The sequence below is a fragment of the Rhipicephalus microplus genome, unplaced genomic scaffold (genome assembly GCF_043290135.1).
Source record: "Rhipicephalus microplus isolate Deutch F79 unplaced genomic scaffold, USDA_Rmic scaffold_34, whole genome shotgun sequence".
NCBI lineage: Eukaryota > Metazoa > Arthropoda > Arachnida > Ixodida > Ixodidae > Rhipicephalus > Rhipicephalus microplus.
The window spans coordinates 3139612-3161749 of record NW_027464607.1 but is presented as its reverse complement, the minus strand read 5'-3'; the positions used below and the strand labels follow the sequence as shown (position 1 = coordinate 3161749).

The following is a 22138-nucleotide window of genomic DNA, read 5'->3' as shown; positions in this document are numbered from 1 at the left end:
CCTGAAAAAATCGCGATGATCTTCTCAGACCAAGAAATTGTAGTACATTTTCTGTATGTCCGCCATCACCGCAACCTGTTCCTTTCTGAAACGTATTATCACTCCGATGAGGCTTTTGGTGAAGTCCGGTCCCATCAGGAGGACATTGTTCAACGAAACTCCCCTGTACTCCGCTCTGATGTCAAACACAACCCTGATCTCCCCAGGCTTCTGTGGGTGGTATACACCGAAGATAGACAAATACCAGCACTCCCTTGATTGATATGTGGGGTTTAACGTCCCAAAACCACTGATGATTATGAGAGACGCCGTAGTGGAGGGCTCCGTAAATTTCGACCACCTGGGGTTCTTTAACGTGCACCCAAATCTGAGTACACGGGCCTACAACATTTCCGCCTACCAGCACTCCCTTGAGTCAGAAAGTGGTGAAACTACCTCCGCGTAGTCGTTCGAGAATAAATCCTTCATGAAAGTCACGAAATAATCCCTCATTTCGGAGTTCTTGCACAATGTGCAATGCAGGCCTAGAAGTCGAGACAAAGCTTGCTGTCTATTGTTCGGGAGGCGGCACCTCGGCTTGCGGAACGGAAGAGAACCTACCCAGCTGTTCAAGCGATCTCTAACAAACTCTTTATCTATGATCTCAAGAAACATTCTATCTTCGATGGACAGCGCAAGTTCGTTGTCTTCCTTCGTTGTTTCAAACAGTGTTTCAGCAAAGTTGTCTTCGACTTCCACTCCCGGTAGGGCACTCGACCCAGACAATCGTTCGCCTTGAGGATGAATAACTCCCCTCTTCTTTACATTGAAGTGAGATTAACAAGGCTCTAGGATGGATGGCCGACCATTACTCAACACATGAGTTTTCAAAACACTTACAGTGCTTGGCTTCCATGCACGGCCGATGCAAATGTTGCCAACAATCACCCAACCAAGGTCATGCTTCTGAGCGAACGGAGCATTTTGTGGCCCGTTGCGTGTATCGCGCACCTTGTGTGTTGCAATAACGTCCCGACCAAGAAGAAGCCATATCTGTGCTCGAGGATCCACAGGAGGGATGTAGCCCCGCAGAGGCGTCTGCCTACGCAGGCGTTTGGAGTGTAGCAAACCACAAACCCGAGCTAACGGAAGATCCTGACCCCTCCCACGCCTAGCCGTGAGTGGCTGAGCCGTGTCCAGGGAAAAGGGGATCCGGGGGATTGAGCCAACGCTGGGTGATTGGACCTTAAAGGCCCCCTGGCAAAGGCAACACACCCCTTTGGCCCCGGCTTCACATAGACGGCACCCCTGGGCTGACCCGCGCAGGAAAAATCTGCAGTCGCCTTTTCCTACGTCTCTGTCTACCTACATCATCGTCTTTTGCTCTCTTTAAACCTTTTCTGTCTTCTCCTTTCTTCCATTTACTTCTATTTTTTCTAGCACCGAGGGTTAACCTGGTGTGGCTATCCAACCTTGGGTAATCCATATGCGGTTATAGTGATAGCGTACAGCTGGCGTTGTGCAAACTTGCATCAAGTTCTGCCACGTCCCCTTGTTGGGCTCCATGGTGGGTGGTTGGCACTTTCGTCGAATACACACTTTTTTTTTCTATGGCGAAGCAAGCTTCTGTTGTTTATGATCGCCCTTCGAAAAGAGGGCGCACCGATGCAACCTTCCATTTTTTTCAGAAAAGCAATGAAGTATTACTGAAGTTTCATGTTACACAGAGTGAGGGAAGCACAACTGCTCGTAAACTGTCTCCTCTCTTGGTAGCCAAATGCCTCGGAAGCACAGTCGGACCTGACTACAAGGCCACTAAGATGTCTATCGGTGACTTGCTCTTAGAGCTTAAGACCAAAGCCCAATATGAAAAAATGAATGACCTCATTGGTGACCTAGCAGTCACCATGTCTGCACATCGGACAATGAACACGAGTCGTGGAGTGATCTCAGAAGACTTATTAGACCTGAGTGAAAAAAAACTTCTAGATGGTTTTCAGAACCAGAATGCCATAAAAGGGGAAAGAATACAAATTCGTAGGAACAATGAGTAAATCCTCACCAAGCACATGATATTAACCTTCGATACCAGTGACCTTCCAAGCACATTAAATGCACGGTACACCAAGCTTCGTGTGAGGCCGTGCATACCAAATCCTCGACGGTGCTTTAACTGCCAGCGATACGGGCACGGCTCCCAGACATGCCGTGGAAAGCAAACATGCACTAAATGCAGCTCTAAGAAACAGAAGTCCAACGATTGCGAATCACCTTCCCATTGTGTGAATTTTGATAAAAGTCATCCAGCCTACTCCAGAACATGTCCTAAATGGAAAAAAGAAAAAGAAATCATTTCCCTCAAAATGAAAAAAAAACCTGAAATTCCAACATGCAAGGCGCAGTCTTTAAGTCTGTGCTTTAATAATCATAAGTCACATGCCACAAGCCTACCCAATCTACCTTTGTCTAAGCACGTTAACATTCTTGGTCACTCATTCAATAAACTAAGAGCTACTATACTGGAATCAGGTTTCCCTTCACACTATGATAGGGAACTGCGCGAGTCATTTTTGATACGCAAGTTCAAAGCGATCTTACACAGTGTAAATGAAAATCCAGGCAAACTGATGTTTCTTTCAGCGCAGAACGAAGTTCTAGTTTCATCACAATCTGTTCATAATCACTGTACACGCAGATTTTCACTACACCTTTTCGGTGCAGTGAATTTCTCGACTTTGTGTTATCGATTCTGTTTCTGCCCCATGAAATTCTTAGCAACGCATCTTGTTCCATTCAAACACTTTCTGCTATACTTTTTTGTCTTTTTTGTGAGTGTGATTTGCTGTATGGTTTTGATAGCTTTATTTTATTTTTTGTTTGTAGATATTGCCACGTTCCATTTCCCAAGTTTTCGTTATCGCCCACACGATTCTCAGCGCAAACGCCGCCTGCAGTTTTCGAGAAGGTTCCGGACTGTGGTAGATCATTTCGATAAGATCACGCCCACTGTGCGAACGGTACAGATTGTTCTGGAACCTACGCCACCACCAGCGATAACGCTAGAATATTTGACGGCAAGAGTATAAATGCCGACGCGCTTCGCCGCTTGTCAGTTGTTGATCGAAGGCCGACGCTCCGTTTGCCGCTATCAGTCCGACACTGCTATCTGTGCAAGACTGCTGCTGTAATTGGACTTTCTGTTTACCAGGCACAGATTCGCCCAAATAAACAGTTAAATCCCAACACGAAGTCTCCTGTCTTCGGCCACGTCACGACCCCGTGACATTTGGTGGAGGTGCTGCTTCGTTCATGTACCGGACGCCCCCGTCAAGCCGTGAACCCAGCCCACGTCGCGGAGAAGACACAGACGCCAACCAAAAGCAGCGAACAAGCCGCCGACAGCAAGGTCTCCCACCAGAGTACGGGCTTCTACAAGACAAGGCGCGGAAAGCCAAGGCCATGACCTCTACTGCAGCGACTATGACAGCCGGAGCGTCCAAGCCCGCGGCCGTCATTCATCAACCCAGGGAACCACCAACGTTTCATGGGTCATCGTTTGAAGACCCGAAAACCTGGCTGGAAACATACGACCATGTCGCCGCCCTCAACCACTGGGACAACGAAGAAAAGCTCCGTCGTGTGTACTTCTACCTGGAAGACACCGCAAGGACCTGGCTAGAAAATCGGGAGTCCACGCTCCGAACGTGGGATGTCTTCTGCGGCGCATTTCTGCAAACGTTCGCGAGCGTCGCTCGCAAAGAGAGGGCCGCTGCTCTACTCGAGACCCGGGTTGAGCTACCAAATGAAAAGGTTGGAATTTTCACAGAGGAGATGACCCGCCTATTTCGTCACGCTGACCCAGACATGCCTGAGGAAAAGAATGTTCGTTTCCTCATGCGAGGGGTCAAACAGGAGCTCTTCGCGAAACTAATGAGGAATCCACCGAACACCGTCCAAGAGTGGATACTTGGGCGAGTTGGTGCGTAGTCATATTTGCAAGATGTTTCAGCGCGCGAACAAAGGAAAAAGGACAGGGTAGACAGAAGCACATCTTCATCGTGTCTTGTCAAACAAGCTTGACGACTCTGTAGTTTTTAAAGTTTGCCGTTTTGTTGATGATTACTTAGTGTTGTTGAAATGCGATAGTCAAAATTTTCAGACCATTTCCTCTGACGTGTTGACTGTTTTCCGAGAGTGCCTGAAACCACTAGTTCTAACCCACGGATCACCCACTGATAACAACCTGAAGTTTCTAGATTTGAAGCTTTTGTTAGACTCCCAACATATTTGCTGGATGTATGAACCAAGAAGCGGCAAGCCTTTTAGCTCAGCTCACTCTAAATTGGTCAAGCGGAGCATCGCTAACCTCTGCCTTGTCAATGCCTTAAAGAAGTCATGCCCCCACATGGTACACCACAGCTTTGCTCTACAAGTAGAGCGGCTTACCAAAGCTGGTTACCCCGCGCATGTTCTTGTTTCGGTGGCGGAAAAGCTGGTCACTGTCTTGAAGCGAGGCGACAAACCGGATAAGCGAAACAGTGTCAGAAAGAGCCGGCCTGTCGTACTGCCTTACGTGCACGACGTATCACACAGGCTAAAAAAGATTGCTCGAGACGCCAACGTTTTTGTGGTTTTTTCTGCCCCGGAAAAATTGCAGAGGCTTTGCAAACGGGTCAATGCACCTCGTGCAAATTCTGCCTCGTGCTCTGTCGCACACAGGACACGCTACATCCCATGCGCAGTGGGAGACGTTTACTTGATTCCACTGACGTGTGGGTGCATCTATGTCGGGCAAACCGGCAGGTGCATAAATGACCGCCTCTGAGAACACCGAAACAATGTGCACAATGTGGTACAAGGGCATCTTGGCATTCATTGCCGAGATTGTGGGTGCACCCCTCTCTTTGATCAGTGCTCAATATTGGCAAGGCACAGGAACCAGCTTACCCGAGAAATTACTGAAGCTGAAAAAATACACTTGCTAGGAGATAAATGTGTAAGTACATCAACGATTGCTTTATCACAGGCTGAACGTGATTACCTAGCTGGGCTTTGAGGCAATAGAGGACCTGTCACACGTGTTTTGTTACTGATGTGTAGATTAGGCGTGCCTTTACCTTCATGCTCTGTTATCATCCTTTTTAGCATTATATATTCTTGCCACTCTGTCAATAAAGTTAGCTGGAAGTCAGCGCTCTTTCTGTCTACCCTGTCCTTTTTCCTTTGTTCGCGCGCTGAAACATCTTGCAAATATGACCGTCAAAGAATTTGTATCCGAGGCGACCACCATCGAAAAAACCCTGGACATGCGCACCAGACAGTATAACCGTCGCCTGACTCCAGAATGCACTGCTGCTCAAGCCAGTGACTCCGACAACCTGCGTGAAACGATCCGAGCGATCGTGCGCAAAGAGCTGCGCAAACTGTTGCCTTCGGCGCAACCTCAAGTGGATTCGATCGCCGACATTGTGCGAGAAGAAGTTCGGAAATCGCTTCGAATTCCCCAAACACCGCTGCCCGAGCCAGCAACTATGAGCTACGCCGCTGCAGTGCGCCACAACGCTTCTCCCCGTCCACGCCGAAACGCCGCCCCGTCGCACTTCCGTCGCCAGACACCACTGCCGCCACCACCCCCACCGACGACCTACTGTTCGCCAGTGGGCCAGCGGAGTGCGCCGAGAAAAACCGACGTTTGGCGCACCCCTGACCACCGCCCACTGTGCTACCACTGCGGCGAGGCCGGGCACACTTACCGCCGTCGCCAGTACCGACAGATGGGACTGCGTGGCTTCGCCATCAATGCACCACGTCTGCAGCCAGGGGAACGGCCACTTGACATCGCCGACTACCTGAGAGGAACTCAATGGACACCACGAAGTCCTTCCCGTTCGCCGTCGCCCAGCCGCTGCATGTCACCGCACCCCCGGCAGTACTCCGGCCCAACGCGGGGCCGGTCTCCTAGCCCGTATTTGGGAAACTAAGGGCAGCAACCGGTGGAGGTGCAAACGCTGTGCGACGAACTACCGAAGATCCTCCTCCGACGACGACGACGCGACGGAGCTTTCCGAACACAACGCCAACCAGGCAAAATCCTGACGACGAAAGCTCACTTACCGAAGGTGGCGTGACGACGCAACATGGAAGCAGCGGAACAAGCCGACGCAGCCGTGACCCGACGCCACGCCCTAACTGAAATGCGAGACGGCGAACTAGCGACCTCGACGTTCTTATCGACGGCCACAGTGTGACCGCTCTCGTCGATACTGGAGCTGACTATTCTGTCATCAGTGGATCGTTCGCCGCGAAGTTAAAGAAAGTTAGGAAAGCTTAGAAAGGCCCTGAAATCTGCACAGCTGGAGGTCATCTCGTAATGCCTGCAGGAATCTGCACAGTGTTGGGACTCCGGGTCCTGCCGGTCTCGTTGTCGGTAGCTGGCCCCGTCGCAGGATCCATCGACCAACAATTCAGCGAGAAGAAGCGCCCGAACGAACAACAGAGATTTATTTACATGTGGAAAAGTGGTCAACTGACCCAAAGAGAGAAGAGTGAGTGTGATACAAAACGTCTTCGGCATTTTATATCGCCGCGCCGTTGACACTGGGCGCCCCGTCCACATCGTCAGCCAATACGGTGTCTCCGGCTCCTCGGCCACGAGAGAGGGGGAAACACACCTCACAACACATGGAGTGGCACATCCCAACAGGAGGTCCATATATGGTCACGGCGCCCTAAAATGTTACCAAACATGGTCACGAACGCACCGCAGACCCCGGAGCTCTCCCGGCGAGGAGGAACCCGAATGGAGAGGTGGGGGTGGACGACACCGTCGGTTAAGAACCGGTTCTCCCCCCAACCTCTTCCTGCTTGGCTCCCCAGGGCCGGTCGTAACAGTCTCTCGCGCGGGGGGGTGAAGATCTCGATGGGCTGAGGTTTGCAGCCACTGTCCGGAGAGATCAGCTGCCACCAGTTGTTGGGACTCCGGGTCCTGCCGGTCTCATTGTCGGTAGCTGGCCCCGTCGCAGGATCCATCGTCCAACAATTCAGCGAGAAGAAGCGCCCGAACGAACAACAGAGATTTATTTACATGTGGAAAAGTGGTCAACTGACCCAAAGAGAGAAGAGTGAGTGTGATACAAAACGTCTTCGGCATTTTATATCGCCGCGCCGTTGACACTGGGCGCCCCGTCCGCATCGTCAGCCAATACGGTGTCTCCGGCCCCTCGGCCACGAGAGAGGGGGAAACACACCTCACAACACATGGAGTGGCACATCCCAACACGAGGTCCATATATGATCACGGCGCCCTAAAATGTTACCAAACATGGTCACGAACGCACCGCAGACCCCGGAGCTCTCCCGGCGAGGAGGAACCCGAATGGGGAGGTGGGGGTGGACGACACCGTCGGTTAAGAACCGGTTCTCCCCCCAACCTCTTCCTGCTTGGCTCCCCAGGGCCGGTCGTAACAACAACGAGAGTCACAATTAACGGCCGTATTTATCCTACAGACTTCGAGTCCTACAGCGTTGCTCGAGAGATGTCATCCTTGGTATGGACTTCTTATGCCTCCATGGTGCTGTCATCAACCTAAAAACAAAGTCGATAACGTTATCCACAGAAGAAGCACTACCGCCACGCACACCGTAGGACACCATGCCTTGAATGTGCTGGAAGAACAAGTCACCATTCCGCCTCGCTCAAGCGTCATTATTTCAGTCGGCACTCCTTAATTACCTGACTTGGAAGGCGTCGTTGAAGGCAGTCAGCATCTGTTCGTCACCCGAAATATTTGAGTTGCAAGAGGAATTGCAGAGCTGCGGCGAGGCAAAGCAACGGTTATGCTCACGAATTTCAGCAATAAAGACAAACATGTTAACAAAGAAACAACGGTCGCATACATCGAAGAAATTGTCGAAGCCACCAGTGCTTTCGCACTCGCCGATTCTGCGGAACCTGCTCAGAGGAACCAAGCCCCTCGCATAGCTTTCGACGTCAATCCCAGACTTCCGAACGATAAGCAAGAACAGCTCAAGGCCCTGCTCCTACAATACGAAGATTGCTTTTCGTCGTCATCAAAAATTCGGCAGACCCCAATCACGAAACATCGCATCATAACCGAAGAAAATGCGAGACCACTCCGTCAGAGTCCGCACAGGCTTTCGACGCAAGAACGTGAGGCCATGAAGAGACAAGCTGATGAAATGCTGCGGGATGACATTATCCAGCCGTCCAAGAGTCCATGGGCATCACCCGTGGTGTTAGTGAAGAAAAAGGATGGGACCCTACGTTTCAGCGTCGATTATCGCCACCTGAACAAAATTACAAGAAAGGACGTGTATCCTCTCCCACGAATAGACGACGCACTTGATCGGCTCCATAACGGCAAGTACTTTTCGTCAATGGACCTCAAGACTGGCTATTGGCAAATCGAAGTCGACGAAAGAGACCGAAAGAAGACGGCGTTTATAACACCGGACGGCCTCTTCGAGTTTAAGGTGATGTTCTTCGGCCTTTGCTCAGCGCCTGTAACTTTTCAACGTTATGGATACAGTACTGGCAGGATTGAAGTGGCAGACTTGCCTTGTGTACTGGGACGACGTCGTCGTGTTTTCCTCAAGTTTCGACGAGCATCTTCGGCGCCTTGAAGCTGTACTTGAAGCCATCAAGACTTCCGGACTCGCACTGAAGCCAGAAAAGTGCAGATTTGCGTATGAGGAGCTCTTGTTTCTGGGGCACGTTATCAGCAAGTCTGGAGTTCGTCCCGATCCACGGAAAACAGCCGCCATCGCCGACTTCCCGCCGCCCACTGACAAGAAAGCCGTGCGCCGATTTCTGGGCCTGTGCGCCTATTATAGGCGGTTAGTGAAAAACTTCGCCCGCATCGCCGATCCTCTCCGCCATCACCGACTTCCCGCCGCCCACTGACAAGAAAGCCGTGCGCCGATTTCTGGGCCTGTGCGCCTATTATAGGCGGTTCGTGAAAAACTTCGCCCGCATCGCCGATCCTCTCACTAACCTTACCAAGGCCGACGTGGAATTCAAGTGGGAAACGCCACAGGAACACGCTTTCCAGGAGCTTAAACATCGCCTCCAGACACCTTCGTTACTTGCCCATTTCGACGAATTCGACGAGACAGAAATGCATACTTATGCAAGCAGTGTAGGTCTTGGCACCGTTCTTGTGCAGAGGGCTGACGGACTTGAAAGGGTTATTAGTTACGCCAGCCGATCGCTATCCAAAGCAGAAGCAAATTATTCCACAACAGAACAGGAGTGCCTCGCCATCATCTGGGCTACGTCGAAATTACGCCCCTACCTCTACGGCAGGCCCTTCAAAGTTGTGAGCGACCACCACGCCTTGTGTTGGCTAGCCACCTTGAAGGACCCTTCAGGTCGCCTCGCACGATGGAGCCTGAGACTTCAAGAATATGACATTACTGTCATTTACAAGTCAGGCAAAAAACACTCCGATGCCGACTGTCTCTCTCGTGCGCCTGTCGACCAACCGCTACCCCACGACCCGGATGACGACTACTTCTTGGGAGCGATAACTACCGACGACTTCACTGAATGACAGCGGGCCGACCCGGAACTTAAGGCCCTAATAGAATACCTCGAAGGCAGGACCGCCCAAGTCCCGAAGGTATTCAAGCGCGCATTTGCGTCGTTCTTTCTACGAAACGGTCTTCTACAAAAGAAAAACTTTTCACCGCTTCGAGCTAAGTACCTCCTTGTGGTGCCTTCAGCTCTGCGACCAGAACTCCTGCAGGCCTTGCACAACGATCCGACGGCAGGGCACCTCGGTGTTTCTCGCACGCTCCCGAGGATGCAAGAAAGATACTACTGGCCACATCTTACCACCGACGTCACTCGTTATAAAAGGACATGCCGGGACTGTCAGCGACGCAAGACACCGCCGACAAGGCCAGCGGGACTTCTGCAGCCAATTGATCCACCTTGCCGACCTTTCCAGCAGATTCGTATGGACCTACTGGGGCCGTTCCCGACGTCGGCTTTCGGAAACAAGTGGATCGTGGTAGCCATCGACTACCTCACCCGCTACGCCGAGACAAAAGCCCTGCCAAAAGGCAGTGCACCCGAGGTAGCTGAGTTCTTCAACGAAAATATCGTCCTACGTCACGGCGCCCTGGAGGTCCTTATCACCGACAGAGGAACGGCATTCACTGCCGACTTGACTCAAGCGATCTTGGCATACAGCCAAACAAACCACCGCTAGACAACAGGGTACCACCCACAGACCAGCGACCTCACCGAGCGGCTTAACAAGACGATCGCCGCAATGCTGTCAATGTACGTCGATGTTGAACACAAGACGAGGGACGCCATTCTTCCGTATGTGACCTTCGCATACAACACGGCGGTGCAGGAGACGACACAGATATCTCCATACAAATCGGTCTACAGAAGGAGCCCGGCAACGACGCTCGATGCCATGTTGCCCAACGTCACCGACGAAGAAAACCTCCATGTGAGCGAGTACCTTCAACGCGCCAAAGAAGCCCGACAACTTGCGCGTCTCCGTATCAAGAATCAACAGACGACCGACAGCCACCGTTACAACCTTCGACGACGGTTCGTGGAATACCAGCCCGGTGAACGTGTTTGGGTGTGGACGCCGATACGTCGACGTGGACTAAGTGAAAAGCTTCTGCGACGGTACTTCGGACCGTACAGGATGGTTCGACGTCTCGGCCCACTTGATTACGAGGTTGTCCCCGATGGCATCACGAACTCTCAACGACGCCGATCGCGACCTGAAGTCGTCCATGTCGCGCGCCTCAAGCCGTTCCATGCGCGTTAACAAACTAAAACAGTGTTTTTTTTGTATTATTGTTGTATCGTAATTTATTCATTGTACTTTTTTTATTATTGTACCTTCATGTTTAGTTAAAGCATCGGGACGATGCCTTTTTTCAGAGGGGGGCAATGCCACGTTCCATTTCCCAAGTTTTTGTTATTGTCCCAAAACACCACACGATTCTCAGCGCAAACCGCACCTGCAGTTTTCGAGAAGGTTCCGGACTGTAGTAGATCATTTCGATAAGATCACGCCCACTGCGCGAACGGTACAGGTTGTTCTGGAACCTACGCCACCGCCAGCGATAACGCTAGAACATTCAACGGCAAGAGTATAAATGCCGACGCGCTTGGCCGCTTGTCAGTTGTTGATCAAAGGCCGACGCTCCGTTCGCCGCTATCAGTCTGAGACTGCTATCTGTGCGAGACTGCTGCTGTAATTGGACTTTCCGTTTATTAGGCACAGGTTCGCCCAAATAAACAGTTTAATCCCAACACGAAGTCTCCAGTCTTCGGCCACGTCACGACCCCGTGACAATATTTGTAGCCATACATTGCTAAAATTAATGAAGCTCATGCACACTCACTCATTTAATATGTCTTTTTCACTTTGGACTCACTAGAGCCCAGCCTAACCAAAATTTTATTTAAGCGAACTCACTAAGACTCATGAATATTTTTGTCAACCAGGCTCCCTCGAACTTACCAAAGTTTTCCACAAGCGGGCTCACTCGGACTTACTCAGATGCAGACTCAGGAATGTTTTTGTAAACTGGACTCACTTAGACTCGTCTAAATATAACACAGCCAAACTCACTCAGACTCACGCCTTAATATCTCGAATCTAGGGTGAGTTTTGCATCCTATGGTTCCCTGTGCCACTGCAATAAAATCTTCATCACAATGGGATTGGCCGACGAAAGACAGGCAAAGGGTGTCACATACACTGGTAAAGTTAAGGGCTGATAGATGCTAGCATCTCAACCGTTCATCCTGAAACGATTCCATTTAGGATGCTCGGCAAGCAGTTACAGGTACCATGGCACCAATACAAGGAAGTGAATAAGAGTCAGCACAGAAAAAATGCTAAATCAGGTCAGGAGGGGCACCGTTTATAAAGACAGAACCACTCAGAGGCGCGTGGCTGAGGGCGTTGTTGTAGCTTACTTCACATAAGCTACAAGCTTTTGTCGGTGCTTTATTTACAGCACAGTGGCCTAGCCAACAGCCCAACTATGCTAGGTGCCTTTACAGCCTCGACATTTGCACATTCCTGCAGAAAATGGCCCCCGAACCAACTGGCTGGGACAAGCATGATTCTGTCTGTATAGACATTTCATTACGCTGATGGGGTTTAGTATCCAAAATCAACACCAAGGCTGCAGCGGGGTGCTCTAGATTCTGTTTGACCTCTAGGGTATGTACACTCCGAAAGTTTGGCCAGGGAAACAGCACAGAACTCACCTTCCCCATAAATGAGGCGACGCAGTGCACGCTGCCCCACATATGTGACCAAAGCTGTAGTGGCAATAAGAACAGCTGGTTCGGTCTGTTGATACCTGGCATTAATCATGTCTCGGTGGAAGCAGACAAGACCGCACACCCGCCAGAAGGCATACAGCAGGCTCTCCTTCTGCACGAGAGGCGTCTCTTCACTGTGCGCACAAGGAAGACTCATTCGAAGCCAGTCTTCACAGCTAAGAGAAAGAGCATTTACTTGTTTTCTTTCTTATGCATGCTTAAATCCAGCAGCAGTGACAAAGGTTCAGGACAGCTTCACTTACTAGAAGAATACCGTTTGTTTGCTCTCTCAAGCAAAACATTTTCTAACTTTCAAATCGCATATGTACCAGATTTGTGTCAACTAAATTTTATTTCATTTTTCTTCAAATACAATTTAAAAAATGGAGCCCTGAACAACAAGTAAAACTGTTCCCCTGATAGAAATTCGCCCCCGCCCCCCTTACAGGGCATACAGCATGAGAGCGGGCACAGCAGAAAGAAAAACACCAAGCACAAGCATCTGTGTTACCAAACACCACATGGTCGTGCATTTAGTTTTTTTTTCCTTGTTTTTGTGTAAACTAAAGCATACTTTACAGGCACACCAAAAACACAAAACTACATGCTATACTTACAAAATGATGCACAGGGATTATGCTTACATTTTCCACACAAGTAGAAATGAGAACTCTGTAAAAAAAAGGAACCTTGCCACAGGTTCAAAGACATTTTTTTCTGGCAGATCTCATATTTTCTATCAAGTAGTTCTCAAAGTTTGTAACAGCATCTGCTCACTTATAATTAAATGAGCATATGGATGGTTGCTAGCTGGGTAGTTCATTTTCTGTCAATATATGTAAGAGCGCATAAAACTAATTGATTTATTGATATGTAGGATTTATTGTTTCAAAACCACCTTATGATTATGAGAGAGACTGTGGTGGAGGGCTCCAGATTTTTTGACTGCCAAAAGACTGCCCAAAGAGAGAAGAGTGCTCTTTACTCTCCGTTCGTGCCGTCTTATCTTGCAAAAGAACTTGTTGTTGGGCTAGTTGATAGAGCATTTCAGGACACGCACAATGTGTCCTGTATATATTCAAGCCTTCGAGCTATGAATAAATCAGTTGGAAGTGGGCGCTGTGTTTGTTTGATGCATGGGTGGGTGCGTGTGTGAGTGATCGTGTCAAGTTTTCGCGCTCGAATTAACTTTTCGAAACGTCTTATCTAGTTTTATGCGCTGTTACATATGTTGAGTACATAAAGTAATCCAGTTTCGGAAATGGAAATCAGAATTTTCGAAAAGAGATCAGAGAGTATTTATCACTGAGCTAATGTATAAACTGTTCCATCAGAAAGTTTAAAACAATGTATCTGAGGGCTAAATTGTATGTGCAGAAGTTGTAAGCAGTACTTTTCGGAAAACGTGTAAATAGCTGTTTGGTGTACTCCAGCTTTGTGACGAAAAGTTTTTTTTGTGTGTTTGTGTGTGTAGCATATATAAGTTATTTATGCTTGTGTTGACATGCCCCAAACAAGAAAAGAGTAGCTCATCCGACATGAAAACAAAGCACGATAGAGCTGCAGTTTATCACCATATCGAATCAAATAATGTGATTTCGCAAGTAGACCTACAGTTTGAGAAACAATTTTTTTATGAAAGTACAGTCCAAAACTTTTGACAATGTCAACATTATCTATGGTGAAATTCTAAAAACTAAAGCATGCCGTTAGCAAAGGTTTATCTGGGCTGGTAAAAGTACGACTCCGTTTGACATTTGAGCTGATGCGAAGCGTGTGCAAAGACGCGAGCACAGCCTTTCTGATGAGGGCCATGTGACCACTAACATGTTAGGCAGCAAGAACTGCTTTTATTTTTAAATCTACACCAGACCCACTGAACTCCACCGATGAACGCACATACATGAGATACCAATCCCTCAAGGCACACATCTCGACAAATCATAACTTCCATATAACACCTTGAAGAGATATCGAACAAAATTTTCACTGCCAAGATAAATGGCACAATTATAAAATTGGGTACTTGGGTACAAAATTGTGTTGACACAACCTTAATTTCAGCCAGGAATTGGCAAAACATAATGAACTTAATCAATTTCTCGCAAAATGGCTTGTCTAGTGGCTGCGCCGTTAACTAGACAGGAAGTTTTGGGACACCTGCCGGATACTGACATCACACCAACCGTGCCCGCTGCAAAACCAATAGACATTGCAAGCCGCCACTGCAGCTGCCCCAGCCTCACAAAAATACCTCGAGAGAAATCTAGCGCCACCATATATACAAATTTATTAAGAGGCACCATTGAAGCACTGAGAATGACAGTACATGTGTCTCCAAGACTTGTGTTGGCTAGTATTGAGCGAGGCTTTGGCTCAAAAGCATGTACAACTTGTCAAATAATGCTTCTTCAAAACAATACCTTTATAAGTGGATATCTTCATTGGATGCATGTTATGGATGCAAGAAAGTGAATGCAAGAAATAAACAGACAGTGAACAGTGCCAGAGGGAATGCTGGCTTTGTCATCTGCCTGGCAAGTTTAGCAGCCATTTGTTACCATTTAAGCTTTATGAAATTGTACATCAACGCAAAAGTTTCTAATGATAAATAAAACTCATTTTCGTGCAATCATATGAAATAAACAGCTCGCTAGGTACTCTTTCAGTGAGAAATCAACCATTCTAACAGGAACGTGTTCAAGCCAGACGCATCTTTGAGGTGTCTGAGCTATTCTATGTGAGCGATACATATGCAGGTGAAGCTTGAAGCTCTTATATCCTGGCATTCGCATGCGTCCAACAGCTCGCAGTACCATCAAGCAACTCTATGGCCCCAGCCGCCCGCTTCTGCATATTGCTCTCTCAAAACGCGGTCAGCCATCAGATGACCAACAACACCATAGCCGCACTGTAGCTCTCAGCTACATATTTGTTTTCTCAAACGGAGCTTGTAAACACGTCTACAAATGTGTGGTTTGTGTTGTGTGCTGCTACATAATGTGAACGGTGAAGCGCTTTGCACAACGCAGAGAGCCTGAACACTGCTCTGCGCTAGGGTGTGCAAAAAGCGGCATCTGGAGAGACAAGCCCTGTCACGCCTTTCCGACCGAGCCTAACATTCTAAGGATATAGATAGTGACTATGAGAAAAGCTACGAGATGTTGCTGAAGCTCAGCATGTCAGCGAAACAGCAATACCTAAAGCTTGGTGCTGCCCCCTCCATTTTCTCACCGCAAGTGGAACCACTGTCAAGGCTGAGACAGACTATACGATTTTCTGGAGTGCACGAGCAATCAGAGGCGGCCTCCAGCCACTCATGGCGTCTCGGCATGCACGCTTGAAAGATGAATCAACATATTTGCACAGCGCAAGACGAGTAGTTACAACGTAACTACGAAAGAAGAGACAAGGACAGAAAACTGCACTGACTTCAAATGAAATTTTATTCGCGAAAACGCTGGAAATATATAATTGTGACAAATAGCAGCACATCACAGCACAATCGCGCAACTTAGTGCGTCACAGCCAGACAATCGTTATCTCATTAAGTGGGTACAACACCACACCTCAGTGCAAACTCAGAATCTATTGCATCAAAGCCAGATACTCGATTTCTTTTTTGGTGAGTGCAACCAAAGGCACGCTGATACATTGATTAAATAAAAAATCGAGTATCTGGCTTTGACGCAATAGATTGCGAGTTCGTGCTGAGGTGTGGATTTGTACCTACTTTCCACTTAATGAGATACTGATTGTTTCACTGTGATGCAAGAGGTTGCGCGATTGTGGTGTGATATGCTGCTTTCTGTCATGAGTGTATATGTCATGAATATTATTTCCAGCATTTTCGCTAATAAAATTTCAGTTGAAGTCAGCGCTCTTTTCTGTCTTCTTTTCTTCCGTAGTTACACTGCAAATACTCGTAGTCTTGCCCTGTGCAAATATGTTGATTCCCAATCATCTACAAGCCCAAGCTAATGATCTGTCTTATCATTACAAGATATGCCTTATCTCGTAACAAAGCACAAAGCAAACACCTTTGCAAAGCCAAGTTTCATTCAATAAAAACATAATGAATGAAAATGCACCTTCGTGAACGACAAGCACATTGCAGCAGCGGCAACCCTGTCCCGTCACTCACCTCACCTATAGATAGCCCTAGCAAGGCAGGCTCCAGCCGTCACAACACAATTAGGCTTTGCACCCTTATATAACGCATCCGCATACACTATCAACTTTCTCGACATGATTGACATGAAGAGTCAAGGTGGAGCCAAAAGGAGCAGGCTCACCAAGATGCCGTCGTCGCTGTGTGTACCTGTGAAATAGCCTTGCAGGGCTGCTCGCAATATCGTTAGTGGTTTCAAAAAAGGCGCTGTCTTCCAAAATGGCCCACTTGAAACATCACTTTATTCGATCCGGAATTATTTCACATCACAAGCTAAATGTACTCTACGAATATCATGCCGCCCAAGTGGCAACTTTGGCAAATGCTCGGAGGCTTGACTCCATCGATTCGCCTTGGCCACATTGGGGGCAGAAGGGACACGGCTCAACGCACACTCTGAGTAGTTCTTGACAGGAGAGGTCGAGAAAGGCAAGTAGTTGGCCGAAAGAAAGCAAGCCGATTGCCCCCCTCTTACTGGTGCATGTGCCGTGCAGTCGCCGCACTCTCAATATTCACTAAAAATACAGCTATCTGCTCAAAATTTCGTGGAATAAATGCTGTTTATAGGAGCAGCTGTACCATCTGAGTCGAACTTCAATGTTTCCAGTTTTTTTTTTTTTTCAAAATCTTGTTTAATATTCCATTAAGATGCAAGACTAGCAAACACCGTCAACATGACGTTAGAGCAGCGCAAGTGATTATGCCCGTCCATCATATAAAACTTAGTTTTGCCTGTACCAGTTCAAACTTTATCCAAATGATCAAATATTCCAGTTGTCATGAGCGGTGCAGCCTGTTAAAGAACCAGTAAACAGGCTCAACTTTTTTTTTACACACTTAAAGAAAGCTCACCAGTAAACCAGAGCTATCACGTTTTCTGAACATTACAGTGCTGCGCACTCCGCAGACCCTCCATTCCGAAAAACAATTCCCATACCTGACAAATGCCCCTAGTAAGTGCAGTGATACAAGCTTGTCCATGGGCCACTTTAAGTACCATTTAGCTCATCGATTGGTCCTTTGCCCTACGAAACGGCACCTTGGTCCTGAAGTGATGTAGTTTCAGGTGCACAGTCTGCATTTTCACTTTCTTGTGCTGCCCTTTGCTGTTTTGAAAAGCCTAAGACTACCAGGACAATAGCCTCCAAGATAAAGAGACCTTTCATCACTTTACTGCTAGGGCAAGGATGCTCTTCGGGACGCACTTCATTCCCGCGCAGCTATAACACATGCTCGTGAGGAAGAAGCCCTGGTCAGTCATTAGCTGCGTGCCAATGACGTATCACAGACATCGTGTCAGGTTGCTGAAATGGGCAGAGCCACAACAAGCTACGCCTTCTCTTCTTATGGAGCAGTTGGCTGGCGAAGCCACAAAAACAACAGCTGAAATGGATGTCAGAAACACTGTAACTTCTTTATTATAGCGCGAATTTGCAAAATTCTTGTGACAGCATGTTCTCATAGCAAAGATGGGCTACTTTTTTACATTACAATTTTCGCACCTCGGGGTCATGGCATAGACCCAACAAAAAAATTACCGAAAGCACTGGCACAGTATTTTAATGTAGCAGGTCACAGCTTCGACAACCTCAAACTTTAGATACTTCAGTCAAATTTCCGGTCTGTAAAAGACAAAAAATATATGAAGCCATACCTTATCCTGAATTTCAATAGTCTAGCCAGCAGGTATACACATTTCTAAGGGAAATCTTGAATCTATACAATACGGTAAATACACAACAAAAGCAAAAACCAATTAGAATTAAACCTCCTAAGAATTTCAAATTTACCATAGTTAGGTGGTGCTTCTTTTAATCCAAAAAAACACCCCCCTCTCCTCACTCTTCATTTTATTCAAGAAATATGTGGGGTCTCGAAGTGGCGAGCGCGCGCCACGCTCTTGGAGTGAACATACAGAGCAGACACCGTCAGGACAAACCAAACAATACACATTTTTATTTAACTACTTTTTGAATGACGATAATGTCAGCCAAATTACTATAACATCAATCGCGATACACACACCATAACATCCTTTCACAATATTACACAACACTCAACAACATGACAAACACAAGGCGGTATCGCTAACGTCTGACTCGCCACAAGGGCCCCAGAAAACAGCCCGCGGTACCGTGCACCAATGTCCCCCTGCAAGAGACAACCATCCGCACCAAACGCCACCAGCCGAAGGGGATCACTCAATTCTCTCGTACCCCACCAAGGCTTGCCGCCAGGGGTCACCGCTAGCGCTATCAATCTAACCATGATGATAATAGAGGTGATCAATGCTCGCGAATACACCTCCACCTACCACTCAATAGTTATGACACTGAAACACATCTGCACGAGACACGTGTGCCAAGCAGTGCAAACAACTTTACAAAAAGTGTCAGCACTCCCACAAATATGAAATACCTATTTGCTTTCACAATATCTCTCCTCCCTCCAGCTAACCCAGATAAAAAAAACATTTTAGTAAGTACATATAACCAAAGCATGTGGGAAGGAACCCTAGTCCAGGTTCCTTATGATGATCTCAACGACCAACCTAGCCCGTTGAACCAAGGCCTGGCGGACCTCGGGAGGACCGTCGCAGAGAGCATCGTCCCACAGCTCTTTGGTGTGGAAAGGTGCAGGATAGCGGGAAGGGTAGGAAACTTTGTGGGGATCGTGACATGAAATACTGTTGAGGAGCTGCCACAGACCGGGCAATAATCAGCGTAGTGGTCAGGGTATAATTTATGCATGAAGAGAAGGCTGGGGAACGTATACGTTTGGAGTTGGCGGAGTGCCACCTCTTCCTCTCGCGAGAACGACGGTGGGGGTGGGTGCATAGGACATCTAGCTCGGGTGTAATACACCAATATGTCTCGGTATGCAAGTGGAGGGCCCACTTGATCTGGAATCTCCGCCTCGCCATGCCGGGCGGCTCGGTGGGTAAATTCTCAAGCGACCCCGTAAGCACGATCATTACCCAGCATGGAGGAGTGACCAGGAGTCCAGAGCAAGTAGATACGTTGTGGGCTGAATGTCTCAATCTTTGATGCCTTCAGTAGGATGTGGAGGGCTGCCTTGGGAAAACCGCGTCCCATCAAAAAGGCTCGGCATGCATGTTGTGAATCGGTTAGAATGTAAACCTCCCCAGAAATGTCAAGAGCATGTCGGACAGCAAGCGCTACACCAAGAACTTTGCCGTCCACAGAAGTAGAACTCTGCAAAGAGGCAGCTGTAAGTAATGTTGCATTGCCATCCAACACTACCGCGGTATACCCGTTGCGGCATCATGCAGAATCTGTATAAATGTGTTGGCTTCAGCGATGTCACTGAGCATGCACATCAGGTACCCAACATGGGCGTGCCGGCGTCCCGCGTCATACTCGGAACTCATGTTCCGGGGGAGCGGATGCACCTTCAAGGTAAGAGGCACCCAAGGTGGGGCACCGATAGCGGGGTCTTCAACGTGATTGTGCAAGACTGGGTATCCCAGTCGCGAGAGCACGTGTCGCCCAGTGAGTGTGAGCAAAAGGCGTTCCTTTTGGCTGGTCCACTGAGCTTCCAATAGTTCGGAGAGTGTGTATGGGTCCCTAGGACTAGTAAACATGTCGTGGCAAGTGTACTGTGGGAGGACGTGGGCGAACTTGGTCGCCTTTCGCAGCATTACATCGACCCACCCCTGCTCCGACTGGGTAAGTGTGTGGAAAGAAAGATGTTATGTGATGCGACTGATTACGCAGGCCTGCCCCAGCTGCAGCAGATCACGTTCTCACAGTCCCGAGCGCCTGTTTGATACCAGTCGTATTATGGCAAGAATCTGTTGGGTTTGTCGGGACAAAAGAGAAACAGAGTAGTCCGCTCTTCCGTTCGCTTCAACGTGCAAGCCAAGTATGCGAGCACGCTCGACCTGAGGGACAGCAACGCCATCCACGTGCACGACGATCTGGGGTGGAGGCGTGATAATACGCACCCGGATAATAACGAGCTAGAACCTTTAAGGAGAACAGGTCAAGCTACACTATCGTGCGTAGACAGTAACGATTTCAGCAGCCTGCTGTAAGCAATCCTGAACAGCCCCGTCTGAGCCTCGCGTCGTCCAGATCGTTATGTCGTCTGCCTAAATAGCATAGGCGATATTGGGGATCTGATCGAGCTGCTTTGGCAGTCTTGCCAGGGCAATATTAAACAGGATGGGGGACAGAACTGATCCCTGAGGAGTGCCGCGACCTGTAAGGTGAATCGTGTCTAAATGGTGTAACCCTATCCCGATGCTAGCTGTCCTGTCACGCAGAAAGGAATGAATGTAGTTATACATGCGGCTGCTGAAATTATATTCTGCTAGATTCTGTAGGATCAAATCGTGTGCCACGTTATCAAATGCTCCTTTTAAATCAAGGGCGAGGATGGCCCTTGTCTGGGCACGCGACGGAGGGGCCAGAACCTTATCCTTGAGTTGTAGAAGCACATCTTGCGTAGAGAGATATGCCCAAAATCCAAACTGTGAGTGTGAGAAGAATGACTGTCGGTCGAGCAAAGGCTGCAGTCGTCGTAAAAGAACATGTTCCATTAACTTCCCAATGCATGGGGTAAGGGATATCGACCACAGATTTTTTATTGCTATGGGTTTGCCTGGTTTAGGTAATAAAGAAATATCAGCATGACGCCATGCCTGTGGTAGTGTACCCTTATGCCAATAGTCATTAAGAGGTTCGTTAGACGATTCAGATATGAGTTGTGGTAACCTCGCTACTCACCGTAGTGGATGACCACCGCGCCTTCATGCTTAGCGAGCTACAGGGCGGCGATTCCCTCACCTACTCGCGTATAGGGGCGTACGGCTCAAGTTTCACCGCGCACGTGCAGCGCCGTTTCCTCCCCTGGCGGCCTTTGCTCCAATTCATTGCCGCACACGGGGCGCCCTCGTCCGCAGATTCGCTTGGAGTACGCTGCTTGCTGCTTCGCCGTGATGAAAACTAGCGCGCCTAAGAGGAAAAGACCGGGCTGTAAATATTGTGTAGTTGGGTGCCACAACAGCGTCGCAAACACGAAGGGAAAAGAGCCCATTGTCAGGTTCTATTCGTTTCCCGGCAAGTGGTACGAGACAGACCGCCGAGAAGCCTGGATTAAGGCTGTGCGGCGGAAAAAGTGAGTGACCATTTCTCTGTCTTTCTCCTGTCATTCAGTAGCTGAACTGCACTAAATTACCTTGCTTTCTAATAGCTCCGATGGCTACCCGTGGCTCCCGCAAAAAAACACACGAATATGCAGCAGGCACTTCGTGAGCAATGCGAAGAGCGAGAGCCAGGCCAACCCAGCCTACCTGCCGACTCTGTTTCCGGATGTTTACAAAAAGCGGCGAGTTAGCGGTGAGAGACACGAAAGGTAAGATGAAGGGTAGAATCAGCCAGATTTCGCACTGACTTATACTCGCCCTGCTTTTACCGCAGGTGGGCAAAGAGGAGTCGATCAGCTGCTAGAAATTTGACGTCGCCTCATCCGCCCGAGGAATCCTCACCCGTGGACGTGCTGTCGAACGCGTCGGAGGCCGACTGCTCGCCAGACGCGAATGCGCAATCAAAAGCCTTGGAGCAGGGCTCGCTGCTCTTGAAGGAGGTGGAAGTCGACGCTCAGCAGTTCACATTCACTTACGTCGC

General features: G+C 48.6%; 1 protein-coding gene across 10 annotated transcripts in view; it reads right to left on the bottom strand.

The window, feature by feature from the left end:
• The window catches only part of Sply (Sphingosine-1-phosphate lyase), a 707429-nt gene that overhangs the window by 609014 nt on the left and 76277 nt on the right, over positions 1 to 22138 (bottom strand). For 8 of the 10 annotated variants that reach the window (XM_075884539.1, XM_075884540.1, XM_075884536.1 and 5 more), the window contains exon 2: positions 12260 to 12428. The exons of 1 other annotated variant lie outside the window; for it this stretch is intronic. In XM_075884539.1, coding sequence (XP_075740654.1) covers positions 12260 to 12428 — 169 coding nt within the window. Of the gene's footprint in view, positions 1 to 12259; positions 12429 to 12960; positions 12989 to 22138 lie in introns of all 10 variants that reach the window. One more of the 10 variants, XM_075884537.1, reaches the window with a different exon arrangement.